The following is a 14,744-nucleotide window of genomic DNA, read 5'->3' as shown; positions in this document are numbered from 1 at the left end:
AATTTCCACTTTTCAGGCCTCAACTGCTACTTCTCCACCAAGCCAGAGTGCTTAGAAGCCTCTGCTCATAATCTTTCTCTTCTAAAAGACTCTTTGGACTTCTTCCATAATCCTTGACACGGTCTGCCTTAGCTCACTCTACATATGTCCTATGAGCTCCTGGAGGTACAGAGTGTCTTTTTCATCCTTGTCTGCCAGACAGTATCTAGCACAATGTCTTGTGCGTTAATTGCTTTGAACATGACACAGACGAGTTGAGTTGAAAATGATACGCAGTGGTACAGTGGTCCCCCCTTATCCACAATTCCACTTTCCATGGTTTCTGTTACCTGTGGTCAACCAAAGTCTGAAAATACTAAATGGAAAATTCCAACTCAATAAATAATTCATAAGTTTTAAACTGCATGCTGTTCAGAGTACCAGGGTAAAATCATGTGCCTTCCTCTCTCTTTCCCGCCTGGTACTGTAAATCATCTCTTTGTCCAGCATATCCATGCTGTATACGCTCTCGCCTATTAGTCACTTAGTATCCATGTTAGTTATCAGATCAACTGTCTCAGTATCACAGTGCTTGTGTTCAAGTAGCCCTTATTTTACTTAATAATGACCCAAAGCACAAGAGTAGTGATGATGGCAATCTGGATATGCCAAAGAGAAGCTGAAAAGTACTTCCTTTGAGTGAAAAAGTGAAAACTCTTGACTTAATAAGGAAAGAAAAACATTGCATGCTGAGGTTGTTAAGATCTATGGTAAGAATGAATGTTTCATCTGCGAAATTGTGAAGAAGGGGGAAAAATCTGTGTTAGTTTTGCTGTCATACCTCGAACTGCAAAAGTTACAACTATAGTACATGATAAGTGATTAGTTAAGATGATAAAAAAAACCCATTAAATTTGTGGGTGGAAGAGATGAACAGAAAACGTGTTCTGACTGACGGCAGCGTGTTGTACCAGAAAGCATTGGGCCTATACACTACTTCAGCAAGGAATCCCCTTAAGTGAGTGACCACATTCATTCATATAACTATTATATTGTTATAACTGTTTTACTCTATTATTAATTATTGTTAATCTCTTAGTGTGCCTTATTTATAAATAAAATATCATAAGTATTTTTATATAGGAAAAGACAGCAATTGTGTGTGTATGTGTATGTATGTACATGTATATGTGTGTGTACGTGTGTGTGTATGCTGTCTGTATATAGTTAGGGTTCAGTACTATTCTTGGTTTCAGGTACTCACTGCAGGGTCTTGGAATATATCCCTTGCAGACTACTGTATATACAGGTATTTGGAAATTTTGTGTTTTTAAATTCATACTGCATACAATTAATATTATTCCTATCCATTATTATTAAAGACAAAATCTAATAACTGAGATAACTTAGTTGGTATTAACTTCAGTTTCCTATCAGGGATTATAACAATGAAATAATACTCAGATGAAAACGATGGCTATTGTGAATTGGCACAAAAGTTCTTGACCTTCTCTCTATAGGTAAAGTAGATCAATAATTCTGACATCATCACTACCAGTTCTCAAAATCTAAAGACAAAATTAGGTTTGCTACCATGAAATAATTCTTTCAGCAAATGCTTATTGAGGATGTGTTCAAGCAAGGTATTAAACACAAAGTTAACTCTGACAGGGTCTCTGAAGTCAAGTGTAACTGAGAAGGTTGAGAGGACACAAGAAGTGAAACTATGCCCTAGACGCTGGTATCAACCTCTCTCAGAGCTACTCAGAACCAACCTCAGCCACCTTTATTTAATTCCTCCCTCTTCCCACACTCAACATGATGGGTGCCAACAGCTAAGCTCACCGCCCTCTCTTCTTGTCTACAAAACTGAAATCAGATGAGGTGTTTTAGTTGTCATACGGTTGACAAGTAAAACCTCCTTCAAACTGATGTCTCATTGTTTCATTCCTTTTCTCAAAAATCTTAAATTCTGTAATTCAGTCAACTAATATTTATTGGGTGTCTACTGTGAGTCAGACAGTAAAGATCTAGAAGAGGACATTGTCTTTTACTTCATTTACAGAGCCTAAAGTCTCCCGAAGAAAGTTCAAAGTCTAGCATTTGAGGGTCTCTATGATCTGATATTAATTCAACTTCTCATCTGCCTCTTCCTTCGCTTGCTCTAGACTTGCAATGTATGCTTCAGTGTTCCTGGCCATTTCCAGCCATGGAATTTTATGTTGACCCGTCTCTCCTGGAAATTACTTCCTCCATATCCTACTACAACTCTCAGCTGAAACGCTTCTCTCATAGACCAATCCACATACAGTTATTTTTTAAAAGAATGAATAAATAAATGAGTGATTTAACCTCTGCGGGCCTAGCTGCATACTATCTCTCCCCACTCCCTCACCTCAGGAACTTTCAAAACAAATGAAAACAAATTCCATAATGAACTCCAGAATGCCCAAATTTGGGCAGTCGGAGAAGTTGTCTATAATGGCAAATGGCTCCAGTTAAAAACAAACCTGGTCTCTGGAGTACAATTTAAAACGCTCATTTTACAGTTGAGGAACCTGAGGACTAAAGAGGTTAAGTGAACTTCCCACGACAAAGTGGCAGAGGCGAGGCCCATCCAGTCATAGTACTATACTACTATGATAAAATCTGCATCACCTGAACTCAAAGGAAAACTGTCTTTACTGCTTATGGTTTTTCTTTTTGCCACAGTAGAGACTGAATGAAAAAAAGGAAATTAATAAAAAATTAAAAAGAAGCTTGCCTCCTCCTAAAATGAAAGATCATGTATAGGTTCGAAATAAACAAACGAAACCACGAAAGCATGACCTGAAGCTAAACACTTAAAGAGAGCTTAGTACAGGAATATGAACATTATGGGTCAGGATGTTAACCATCAAATAAATAAATAAATAGATAGCCCTCTAAGTAACTTATTTCTGGCTCCTATGATGACAATCATACTTAAAGAACTTACAATGTGAACACAGACATTTGCATAACATCTAAATCATGACACCAAACATACAACTAATTTACATGGAAAAAGAATTATGAAATGCCAAGATTCCTCTCCAAGTAGCCCATTAACATGAGCTTAACTTCATTTTTCATTGAGGTATAATGGATGCATAACATCTTATTAGCTTCCAGTATAGACATAATGATTTGATATTTGTATATGTTACTGCAAAATGTTCACTACAATAAGTTTAGGGAACATCTGTCGCCATACATAGCTATGAAATTTTTTCTTTTGTGATGAGGACTAAAGATCCAATCTCTTAGCAACTTTCAGATACGCAATATAGTATCATTAACTATAGTCGCCATGCTGTACATTTCATCCCCATGACTTATTTTGCGACTGTCATTCTGTACCTTTTGACTTCCTTTACCCATTTTGCTGCTCCTCACCAACTTGGTCTTTGTTTTTGCTTTTTTAAAAACAGATTCTACATTTAAGTGAGATCTCACGGTATTTCTCTTTCTCTGATTTATTTCACTTAGTGTAATGCCCTCAAAGTCCAATCATGTTGTGGCAAATGGCAACATTTCATTCCTTTTTATGCCTGAATAATATTCCACTATATATATATATATACATACACACACACACATACCACAACTTCTTTATTCATTCATCCATTGATGAATATTTAGGTTGTTTCCATTACTTGGCTATTGTAAATAATGCTGCAATGAACATGAGGGTACAGATATATTTTTAAATTTGTGTTTTTGTTTCCTTTGGATAAATACCCAAAAGTGGAACTGCTGGATCATATGGTAATTCATTTTTTGAAGAACATCCACAATGTTTTCCACAGTGGCTCTACCAATTTACATCCCTACCAACAGTGTACAAAGGTTCCCTTTTCTCTGCATCCTCTCCAACGCTTATTATTCATGTCTTTTTGATAATAGCCTTTCTAAGGGTATAAGATACCTCATCGTGGTATTAATTCACATTTCCCTGATGATTAGTGATGTTGAGCATCTTCCATGTACCTATTGGCCATCTGTATATCTTCTTCAGAAAATGTTTATTCAGATATTCTGTCCATTTTTTTTTTTTTTTGGATTTTTGTTTAATTGCTACCGAGTTTTATGAGTCCCTTATATATTTTGGATATTCTCCCCTTGTCAGATCCATGATTTTGCAAATATTTTCTCCCGTTTGGTAGGCTGCCTTTTCATTTTGTTGATGATTTCCTTTGCTGTGTAGATGTTTAGTTTGATGTAGCCCCCCTTATTATTTTTTGCATTTGGAGTCATATCCAAAAAAATCATGGTCAAGACTGATGTCATGGAGCTTACCGCTTATGTTTTCCTCTAGGAGTCTTATGGTTTCAGGTCTTATATTCATGTCTTTAATCCATTTTCAGTTTATTTTTGTATGCGGTGTAAGATGGTGGTCCACTTTTCCATTTATTCGTGCCTTCCTCATCATATATTCTTGGTTCTTTTGTTGTAAATTCATTGACCATACATGTGTGGGTTTATTTCTGGGCTCTCTGTTCTGTTGATCTATGTGTCTGTTTTTATGTCAATACTATACTGGTTTGATTACTATAGCTTTGTAATATAGTTTAAAATCAGAGAGTAGATACCACTAGCTAGCTCTGAAAGCTCCAAGGAACGAGAGTCTAGCATCCTCCAGTCTAAATCTAAGGGTTAACAAGTTTAATTTCAATGGTAGGTTTTTGTAGCCCAATTTTCTGTCCTTTCTTTGAAAGAGTGTGATGATTAATTTTATGTGTCAATTTTGTTAGGCCACGGTGCCCAAATATCTGATAAAACACTATCCTGGACGTTTCTGTAAAGGATTTGGGGAGATGAGATCAACATTTAAACCAGTGGCCTTGTGGGTGGGCCTCATCCAATTAGTTGAAGGACCTAACATAACAAAGACTGACTTCCGCCAAGCAAGGAATTCTGCCAGCAGATGGAAGCTCTTCCCTGAGTCTCTAGCCTGCTGGGCTACCCTGCATATTTTGAACTTGCATCTTCACAATCATGTGAGCCAATACCTGAAAATAAATCTCTCACCCTATTGGTCTGTTTCTCTGGAGAACTATGAGTAATAGAGAGGATTATAACAGTCGCTATTCATGAGAATTGTAATCAGAAGCCTGTGTTCTTCATCAGAACACATGCTAGGTGCCTTGCCTACAGTATAATACCCCCAACAGGTTGACTGATAAGACCTGACTCTTAAATCATATAGTTCTAACGGGCATCAGCTGTGGATGCATTACATTTGGGTTCTCAGAAAATGAGATGAGTCCTAACTGAATTCCTCAGTGACTGTACCAATCTCAGTCGATGGCCCAACTTAAAGAGCAATTTGTAAAATAGCAGGGATCCAGTTTGACAGTGGTTCCAACAGTTTCTTTATTTTTTGGAATCAGTGAAACTTTTACAGTCTCCCCTGATGAATATTAGAGAAGCCTCTGTAGAGCCAGCCCCAGGCGGCTGGCTTCAGACAGCCTTGGAGACAAGTTGCTTACTTATGTTAGCTCCATCAGAGTATAACTCTGCTCATCTCAAACCTGGTCTACATGCCTTGATGCCAGTTTCTACCATGATCAGTCAATTTACGAGCATTAACTGCGTGAGGTTAACAGCACTGAATCCCACTTGGAAACACAAAAGAGAATAAAAATCTAAGTTCATCTTTCCAGTATTTCCTCTCTGTTTTGTTCCTCTCCATTGTTTTCTTAAACTTAAATAACATCAAAAATAAAAAAATAAGAACGCCACCAGGCAGTAAACATCTATAGAAGAGATTGGGGAAGGGAGAAGTGAATTAAGAGGTGTGGAAGAGGAAATTATTGACTGGTTTATGTAAAAGCCAAGGGTTAGCAGGGCCTACTGACTAAGCAATAGCTTTACATGCACACAGCAGAACCCCATCTCTGTGGCGAGCCAGGTTTTGGGATAGATGTTCTTAGTCTTATGCATAAAAGACATATATTCTTTAAATGAGAGAATGAGAATGCACAGGGACATTTTCTCAAGTTAAATGTATTAACATTATATAGTCTTTTTAGGTTGTGAGTTGCAAACTCACATGCTTATGTGGGACAAGGAGGTGATAAAAGTCAGGGAAATGGGTTGGCCATAACACAGTATAGACTAGTGGGGACTGTGGCGAATGAAAGAATACACACCCTCACTACTAAGGGGTGCTGCTCTTCACAAAAGCTATTGCCCAGTGTGAATGCGGACCCAGTATTGCCAGATCTTCTGACTTCAGAGAAGACAGAAATTTGGATTTTTTACATGTGTACCATCCCAAAATTTAAATGTTTGCAACAGACTTTGAACTTTACCCATTTTAAAACCTTTAAAACATCTTGTGGGGTCAAGAGAGACACATCTGTAGGCCAGATATAGTCTGTGAGTATAATTATGTGGTTGCGTGTCTGCGCATTTCCTGTGGGGGAGCCCAGGATCTCGTGCACCCTCATCAGCTGACCCTATCTAACACAGAGGGAGCTGTTAATTAAATTACATGAATAAATGAACTCGTTCTCAAAATTCTGTTATTTTAAGTGATACACACTGAAAATGAGTTTGTCTTAGACAAAGCCTCAACCTATCTATTTTCTTTTCCATCTTAGAGAATTCTTCAGATCATCCCTTCAACAATGACAGAGTGCCTAATGGCTATGCAAGGCCCCATACAAAATAATTAACTTCGAGAGCTCCTGAGTAAGAATTTTAAGAGTTGACTGGTCCGAGAAGGAAAGTATCAAAATCATCTGAAAAAATCGATTTTATGCTGCTTTGCAGGTTCTCTCTGTTGTCATCACAGTATAGCCTTCGGCAGTATATTCTGCAGAATGTTCTATAATAGGATGCTTTAAAGCCCCTCTCTCTTTGGCTCTGGGCATTTTATTATTATTTTTTTTAAATATGCATTATTAAGCTTTAGTGAGAAAAACCAATTTTTGACTATAAATCAGTAAAAATGATATTCTAGGCCTAAAATGAAAGGTGAAAATTAGCCATTGGTTAAAATTACTTATAAAAATATTGTCCTAGTACTAATTTTTCTTTAATACATCTAGAAAAGAAGGTCAACAGACCACAGGCACTTAAATGAGAGTGACAAGTAGCTAGAGTGCCCCAGGGCTAGTACTGACTTTTAAATAATGTTTACAGGGCCCATGTATTTAAAAACTGAAATGATCCAGATCTAGGACTGGAGATCCTTTATTTCAAGTCCAATTGTTTACATTTATTCCAGTGGCTGTATTAATACATATGCATGTGGCTAGGTAGAGCATTTACTTCATAGAACTATAAAATCTTACAGTTTAGAAGGACTTTAGCAACAATCGTGAGTCCAATTTTCATAAACTTTATTCATTCACCACCATATATATCATCTTCAAAATTTTGGTCACGTTCTCTTATTTTCATTTAAATTAATTCGCTTTTTAATTTAGGTAATTTATTTTTTAAAAGAAACTATGTTATTGCCAAAAGAGAAAAAACAGTATCCCTTGACATAGAGGATAGTATTGAAATACGTACTTAACAAAAAAATTATGGCCTACAAACATCTCTCTACAATGACTGTCAGGTAAGTACCATCATTATTCTCATCTCACTGATAAGGAAACTGAGGATTAGCATCAAGTGACTTCCCAAGGTCAACTTATAAGTGAAAGAGATAGGATACAAAATCAAATCTGCCTGGCATTTAAAAAAATTTTTAGTCACATACCAAGACTGGAAATCCTTTTCGCACTTAATCCCAACATGAACTCCCTAAGATTCAAACTGCAGACATTTTTTGGAGCAATTGGAATATAGGAAAGAGAGACTAAAAATATGTTCAGTAGAATACCACACAGTTAGAAAATGCAGATAAAAGTGTTTTATAAGGAACTGGAACGAAAGCAGCTAAGGGTTCTTACCCTGGTTTACCCTAAAAGCTTACAATTAACTCTTTCCACTTTTGAATCTTCATTAAAAAGGCAAGAGAGTATTGTAATTTTAGAAAGTATTGTTGCGCAGGCAATGGTGAGGAAAGCTCCAGCTCAGAGTTCACTCCAAAAATTCCTACACACATGTCCCTGGAAAGTTAGCTCAATTCATCGACAATAACACACAGTTAAGAGTAGGGTAGTCAGTCATCACTTGCCACTTTCTGCTGCAAACAGGTGTTATCAGATATCTCTTTAATATGGCACCAGAGGGAACCTGTCATTTGCTCATCTGTACATCTTCTGAGTACTCAACTTTGTAGTCAGAACTTCCATGGGTTTACAAGAATCATCCTAAATGGCAGTTCTCAGCTTTGCCAAGAACTAGTGAGGAGAGAAGACAGCATCTAGCTCTGCCGAGTCCCCATTCAACATTCAATGCAGAAGGAGGAACAGCCTCTCATACTAACTTGCATTTTTCCCTCTAGTACAATAAAGGTCTCTCGGATGTTAAACTGACCTAAAGGAGAAATTCTGGGAGGGCAGAAACTATATGTTGTGTTTTACTGTACTGAACAAAAGAAGATAGACTAATAGGTTTTGCCAAATATCTGGATAGCCATCTCAGACCTCTGCCCTTATCATTGCATATTAAAAATAGAAATCACTGTCTTTACCCTAAAACAGTTTAATGTGAGCATGTGTGTATGTATGGATGTATGTATGTATGGCCATTTTCACACATGAGTGAATATTCTTCTATAGCATGGCTGTATCTTATCATCTCACTTCTATAATATGATGCAATTTCCTTAACTAATTCCTTATTGCTAGAAATTTAGGGTCTTTACAATATTCTCTATTCTCAATGGCACAATTATTTTCTTTACATGTTTATCTTTATGAATGTGTCTGGTTATTTTCTTGTGGTATTCCTCCAAATGACCAGATCAAATAAGATGCATTCTTCTCAAGTTCAGAGAGTCTTTTGTGATGCCATCCACCTGTTATATTTCTCTGCTTTCAGGAACCACAGTATCTCGGCTACGTCACATTTTGCCTTAACTACTAATTATGTTCGGTATTTGCCCCCACCCAATAATTTTTAAATTTCTTAAGAGTGGACATCCTCTCACTCATCCTCATATTCGAATCAATTCAGATTCCAACAAATAGTAATTAAACACAATTGCCAGGTGCTGGGACATAAATGGATGGATGATGTGTAATCCCTGACTAGAACAGCAGGGGAGACAGACTTATCAACAAGTTCTACACTATAAAAAGGTATATGATACTTTCTAGAGGAACAAAGATGAGGGAGCAGTAAATTCTTAGAGGGGCAAAGGGAAATAAGTAGAGAAAAAAAGAGGTAATAGGAAGCTATGGAGAGAGGCAAATCGTCGAGTTACTTCTTGAACCATTATTAGAGATTCACCAAGTAGGCAGGTAATGGGAAAGAGGAGACAGATGGAGCAGATTCACTAATAAACACCAATCAATTTAAGCTTTTTGTTTCATCTAGAGCAAAAAAGGTCGACTTTGGAATTCATAAAGCTCTCCAACTTTCTGAACCTGGGTTTTTCGACCTCTGCCCCGCTGACATTTTGAGGCAGACAATTCTTTGTTTTGGGGGGCTCGCTTGTGCATTATAGGGTATGAGCAACATCCCTGGCTACCACTCACTAGATGTCAGTAGTAACTGGCCCCACCTTCCAACTTTAGCAACTGAACATGTTTCTAGGCATCACCAAGTGTCCCTTGTGCAGGAAAAGAAAAAATGAAAAAAATCACCCCTGGCTGAGAACCACCGTTTTAAACATAATTCTAGCTCTAAGGATTTCTCTCTTACTATACTATCTTTTTCTCTCTGCCCTGAAAATGATTTTTGTCTTTTAGTTCAAAACCCAGCTGGACCCTAAATTTATTTTTAGATAGGAGGTAAGTTTGTTAAAAACATTAAGTTACTGATGCCAACTACGTACTAGGTTTTGATTAAACCTAATAAACAAAAAATGAAATAGTATTTATGTTATGGCCAGTTTGAGAGTATATAAATAGTATGGCTAATATTTGTTCAGAACATTAGTTTACAAGGTATTTTCACATTTGATTTTACTGAATGTTCATGACAGCCTGTTAAGTATTTATTATTGCCCTTACTCTAGAGATGAAGACAGGGTGTCTCAAAGACATCAACTAAACAAGCCCATCTGAGTATTATGTGCTATAGGTAGGACTCGTTATCCATAGTCTCATTCCAAATTGCATACAATTTCCATTTAGTTTAGCAAACAACTAGTATGATCTTCTTTAAGCCACAGATAGGTTTAAGCCAGAGAGAAGGATCATGTTAACAACACATAGATGGAGGAATAATGTATCCTAAGAATGTCCTGCTACCTACAGAGACTACCAAGAAACTACTGTAAGTAAACACTTGCTTGTGGAAGCAAAGCATCATCAAACCACTAAAGAACTATGTTGCGGCCATCCCTTACATAGCCTCAAGAGCACTTATGGAGCAAAAAGAGGAGTAATACATACTAATTATAGTAACCTTTATACTCGTATAATTTTTAAAGTATGTTACACCTTTTACTCATTCTAAATAGCCCAACTGGCATAATGAAGATTGTTATCCACTGATAAAAAACTGCACATAAAAATACACATTAAGTAACTTGATTAAAATCACAGCTAATTAAAGGCCAAGTCTAACTTAAGGTTCTTCGTACCTCTAGGTGTTTTTTCCACTACAAATAATCTCTAGCATCACATGACCCTCTAACTCGTCTAAAAATAAATATCACTAGCCCAATAAACAAAAATATCCTCAACCACAAGGATACTAATTTGGTTACAATATTATCTGAAGCCACATTTCCCTTGGTAGTTCTAAATACGGTATCTAAAGTAAGAAGTGAAAATTGTTGCTGCTCTTATCAAAGACAAAAAGCACCCCCTTAAATTAGGCAAGCTACCAGAATCAGTGAGATTATCTTATTCAGGACTTGTTGACACATGACAAAATGTTCAAATTTTCTAGACTTAGTCAACTCTATACTCAATTAGTATTTGATATTTTTTGAACTTGAATTCCAGCATGACAAAAAAGTAAGCAAGGAGGGTCCAGGAATTTTCTGGATATAGAATATTGAGTCATGCTTTTTAAAAAAGTATTTGTCTATGTAATGATAAAGGGATTATTTAAAATAGGAATACTATATACTCTGCAATACAGAAATGGGCATTTTGAATATGAATGGAAAGCTATTCAATTCCTGGTTTAAACGACAAGAAATTTTAAACTCTTACTCCATCATGGAAGGTGGGATTGTACAGCAGTCTTGAATTGCAGTGAGGGGAGAGGTCAGGTGAGCCGTATAGGATGCTTCTACAACTTGCTTGTTCCGGTTGACTACATCCAGGTAACGGTTGAACTTCTCTCGGATTTTTTTGGCTAGCTGTGGGATGACAGTGAGTAAAATAAGTTGAAAGCCCAAGACAATAACTGTACTTCTAATAAGCTAATTAATTTGTGTCACATACTGCATATATTAAACTTCAAGTAATACAAACAACACACATCCAAGTCTTATTCTACTGTGTAAATGGAGATTTAAAAAATTATAAAATGCCCAGAAGTCACAGATAACAATACCTTCTGTCTTATACAGATGATGATATATTAATAACTTCTAATGTGTTAAAATTCAAATAGAACAGTACTGATCCATAAAATGCCTTGCTAGATATAGAAAAACAAAGTCTACTGATAAGATTGTTAGTATGACAGTGGGCATTAGGAATTACAAAGAAACAATAATGATTGGAAGAATAAAATCCCACTACTCATAGTTACGTATTCACATAGATTTTCATGGGTAAAACACATGAAGGAAGGGAAATGACATTGAGTGTCTCCAGCTACACAACTTCAGGGAACACCATTCATAGCCTTCCATGCAAGGGAAAATCCCTAGAGTTGTACAATGTACACAGTCACATAAAATAAGGTATATAATTAGAGATATAGGTGTGTTTGGTCTGTTACACCTTTAAGATGGACAAATGTCTTTATTAACTGTTGTGAACAGAACACTTCATCATAATTTACTTTCATATGGGAATAATAAATGTAAATTAATAAGCATTCTGCTCTTTCCTCCATCATTCCCATCAAATATCACAGCTTAATTACAGATCTCCAAGGAAAACGGTGTTGTTTTTCCTTCTCTTAAACAGAATGTTACCCAAATGAAATGACTGATAGAATTATAGCTAATTGGTTTTGTAGAGCTATTTATTATCAGCACACTAGAGGAGAACTAATCATCTCCTTTGGGTCATGCAGCTCGCACAATCCAATAGCTTACAGACTAAGAACATAGAGCCAAATCGAAATGTCTTCATTTGTTATTTTCAAGCCAATTTTAAAATTTGATTCAGTTTCAGTGATATTCGGGAACTTTCAGAGTTTCAATTAAAAATATCTGAGGCTCTTGACTTTGTTAAATATTGTATGAACTATAAAGTTTAGAAAAATTTCTGGACATAATAGAAGAATATGAGTGTAATGTTTGATTTGGTAATGGGTTGTGCAAATTCATTTCAGCATTTTCAAAGGAGGAACGTTTGCGTGTCAAAAATTAAGTCCACCTGCAATTCTACTCCCTGAGTTCTTACTAGAAAAGTATGTTTCTCTTGTTAGAGTCTTTGCAATAAAGTGTATAGACACATTGAATTTCTCATCTTAATTTAGACCACTGGTGATTCACCACCCTGCCTCCCACCCCAGGAGATGCTTGGCGAAATCTGGAGGTAATTTTGGTTGTTACGACTTGGTGGAGTGCTATTGGCATCTAGTAGGTGTAAGTCAAAACGCTCCCAACACCCTACAATGCACAGGACAGCTCCATAACCACGAATTATACAATCCGAAACATCAATAGTAACTCGTTTGAGAAAATCTACTGTAGTGAAAAATCAAAAGACAACTATCTCAATTTGTAATTCAGCCAATTAGTTCCAAACTGTTCTTCTAGGTTAGTTTTCCTCCCATCCGAAATGGTACCTTAAGAAGGAAAAAAAAATCTAAATTTCAATATTTATAAATTTCTACTTTGTTTTTTGGTTTTCCTTTCCCAAATTAATGTGAAAGAGGCATCATGTATGCCTATAGTTCTTCAAGATGTCGCCCAAATACAGAGATAGGACTATTAATTTATTATCCGTAGATGTACCGACATGTTTTTTAAACAAGTTTGCACTAGTGCAACAATCCTTTTTTCCTAGACTCTCACATTCAATGGGCAGTTGAGGATGAGAGACGGAGTAACAGGTTCCAGATGAAAACCTAATGTATATTCCCACGTTGCCCTGCATCCCCCTCCCTCATAACACACATTATATTTTAATGCTATTATCTATTTAACATCTGGTTACCACCCCCCCTTGACTGTATGCTCTATAAGGGCAGGTACTATATGTAAGTTTCTGTTCATCTCTTTATCTTTAGCACCTACACATTGCTTGGTATTGCAGGCAAAAAAATGTTTAATGAACAAAAGTCAAAAAAATTTGAATGCCTTTTGGTTTAAGAATCAACGACCTCTTTAAAAACATGGTATGCTTATTTTACAAATATACAACAATATGTATCTCTGGAAACTCCATCAAGACCAAGTTCTAGGTTCTGAAGTAAAATAACTATCATTAATTTTTCACCTACAAGTATCAAGAGTGTAGTCTTTCATTGCCCTTGGGAACAAGTGTTCTATAACAGGTTAAGACATATTTGAAAGGATTGAAGTTCCAAATAATATTCTCACAAATTCATTTCTAAAGTGAACAAGGACTTTGCAATCATTTCCTTATTTCACATACATAGAAATATATACACACAAACAACTCGAGAGAAATCCAGGTGTTTCTTCTATGCATTTGGAGAATTCTAACTTAAAAAAAGTCAGATCTAGCTAATAATATTTTAATCAGGCTCACTGTTTTTGTAGAAGATGCAAATGACTCGAACGTTAAATGTCTTTTCTTAAAAACGTATTTTGTGATACATAGGTGTATGAAATTGAGAGGTGGGTCTTATGTTTCTTCTACTCGCACTGCTTGAATCTGGGTGGGCTTATGATTGTTTCTACCAGCAGAGTTTATGAAAGCAATGCTATGTAACTTCTAAGGTTAGGTCATAAAAGGCCATGTGGCTTCCACCTGTCTCTTGGAATGCTCTCAGCTACCATGTTGTAAAGAGGTCCAAGACACACAGAAACCACAGTTAAGTGCATAATTGGCAGCTCCCGTTAAGCAAGTCTTCAAGCCAATCAGCCCAGGCTCCAGGTATGAGTCAAGAAGGCTCCAGATCATTCCTGCCCTCAGTCTTCCCTGATGAAGCCCCAGATATCACGGAGCAGAGAGAAGCCATCCTTGCTATGCCTGTCCAAATTCCTCACCCATAAACTCCATAGACATAAAGATAGAGTTGTTGATCCCACTAAATTTGGGGTGCTTTGTTATGCAGCAACAAGTAACTGGCATATCGAAGATAGGACGGAGTCCATTATAAGATAAATATATTGAAGCAAAGCTAAATAAAGCTGCTTAGATCCATGCACCGCATCTAAATCATCAGAATTATCAAGATTAGAGCATGTGGATTACAAACTGTTGCAAAGAGATTTCAGGGTTCTTCAGAAAATTATAATAGCTACTGTATAGTGGTACTTACTATATACTAGCCACAAGGACGCTATACAAACATAAGTATTGTCATCTTATAACAATGAGGTTATTTTGTTGTCCAAAGTG

General features: G+C 36.5%; 1 protein-coding gene across 3 annotated transcripts in view; it reads right to left on the bottom strand.

Annotated features, from left to right (window-relative positions):
- Window positions 1–14,744, bottom strand: part of CACHD1 (cache domain containing 1) — a 194,484-nt gene that overhangs the window by 79,687 nt on the left and 100,053 nt on the right. For all 3 annotated transcript variants that reach the window (XR_001598688.2, XM_016159137.2, XM_036234798.1), the window contains exon 3: window positions 11,241–11,389. Coding sequence is in view for 2 of the 3 variants with exons in the window: in XM_016159137.2 (XP_016014623.2) it covers window positions 11,241–11,389 (149 nt within the window). In the remaining variant the exon portion in view is untranslated. The remainder of the gene's footprint in view (window positions 1–11,240; window positions 11,390–14,744) is intronic.

The sequence above is a fragment of the Rousettus aegyptiacus genome, unplaced genomic scaffold (genome assembly GCF_014176215.1).
Source record: "Rousettus aegyptiacus isolate mRouAeg1 unplaced genomic scaffold, mRouAeg1.p scaffold_m13_p_1, whole genome shotgun sequence".
NCBI classification, from domain to species: Eukaryota; Metazoa; Chordata; class Mammalia; order Chiroptera; family Pteropodidae; genus Rousettus; species Rousettus aegyptiacus.
Note: the sequence above shows the minus strand (reverse complement) of the source record. Positions and strands in the feature narration are given on the sequence as shown.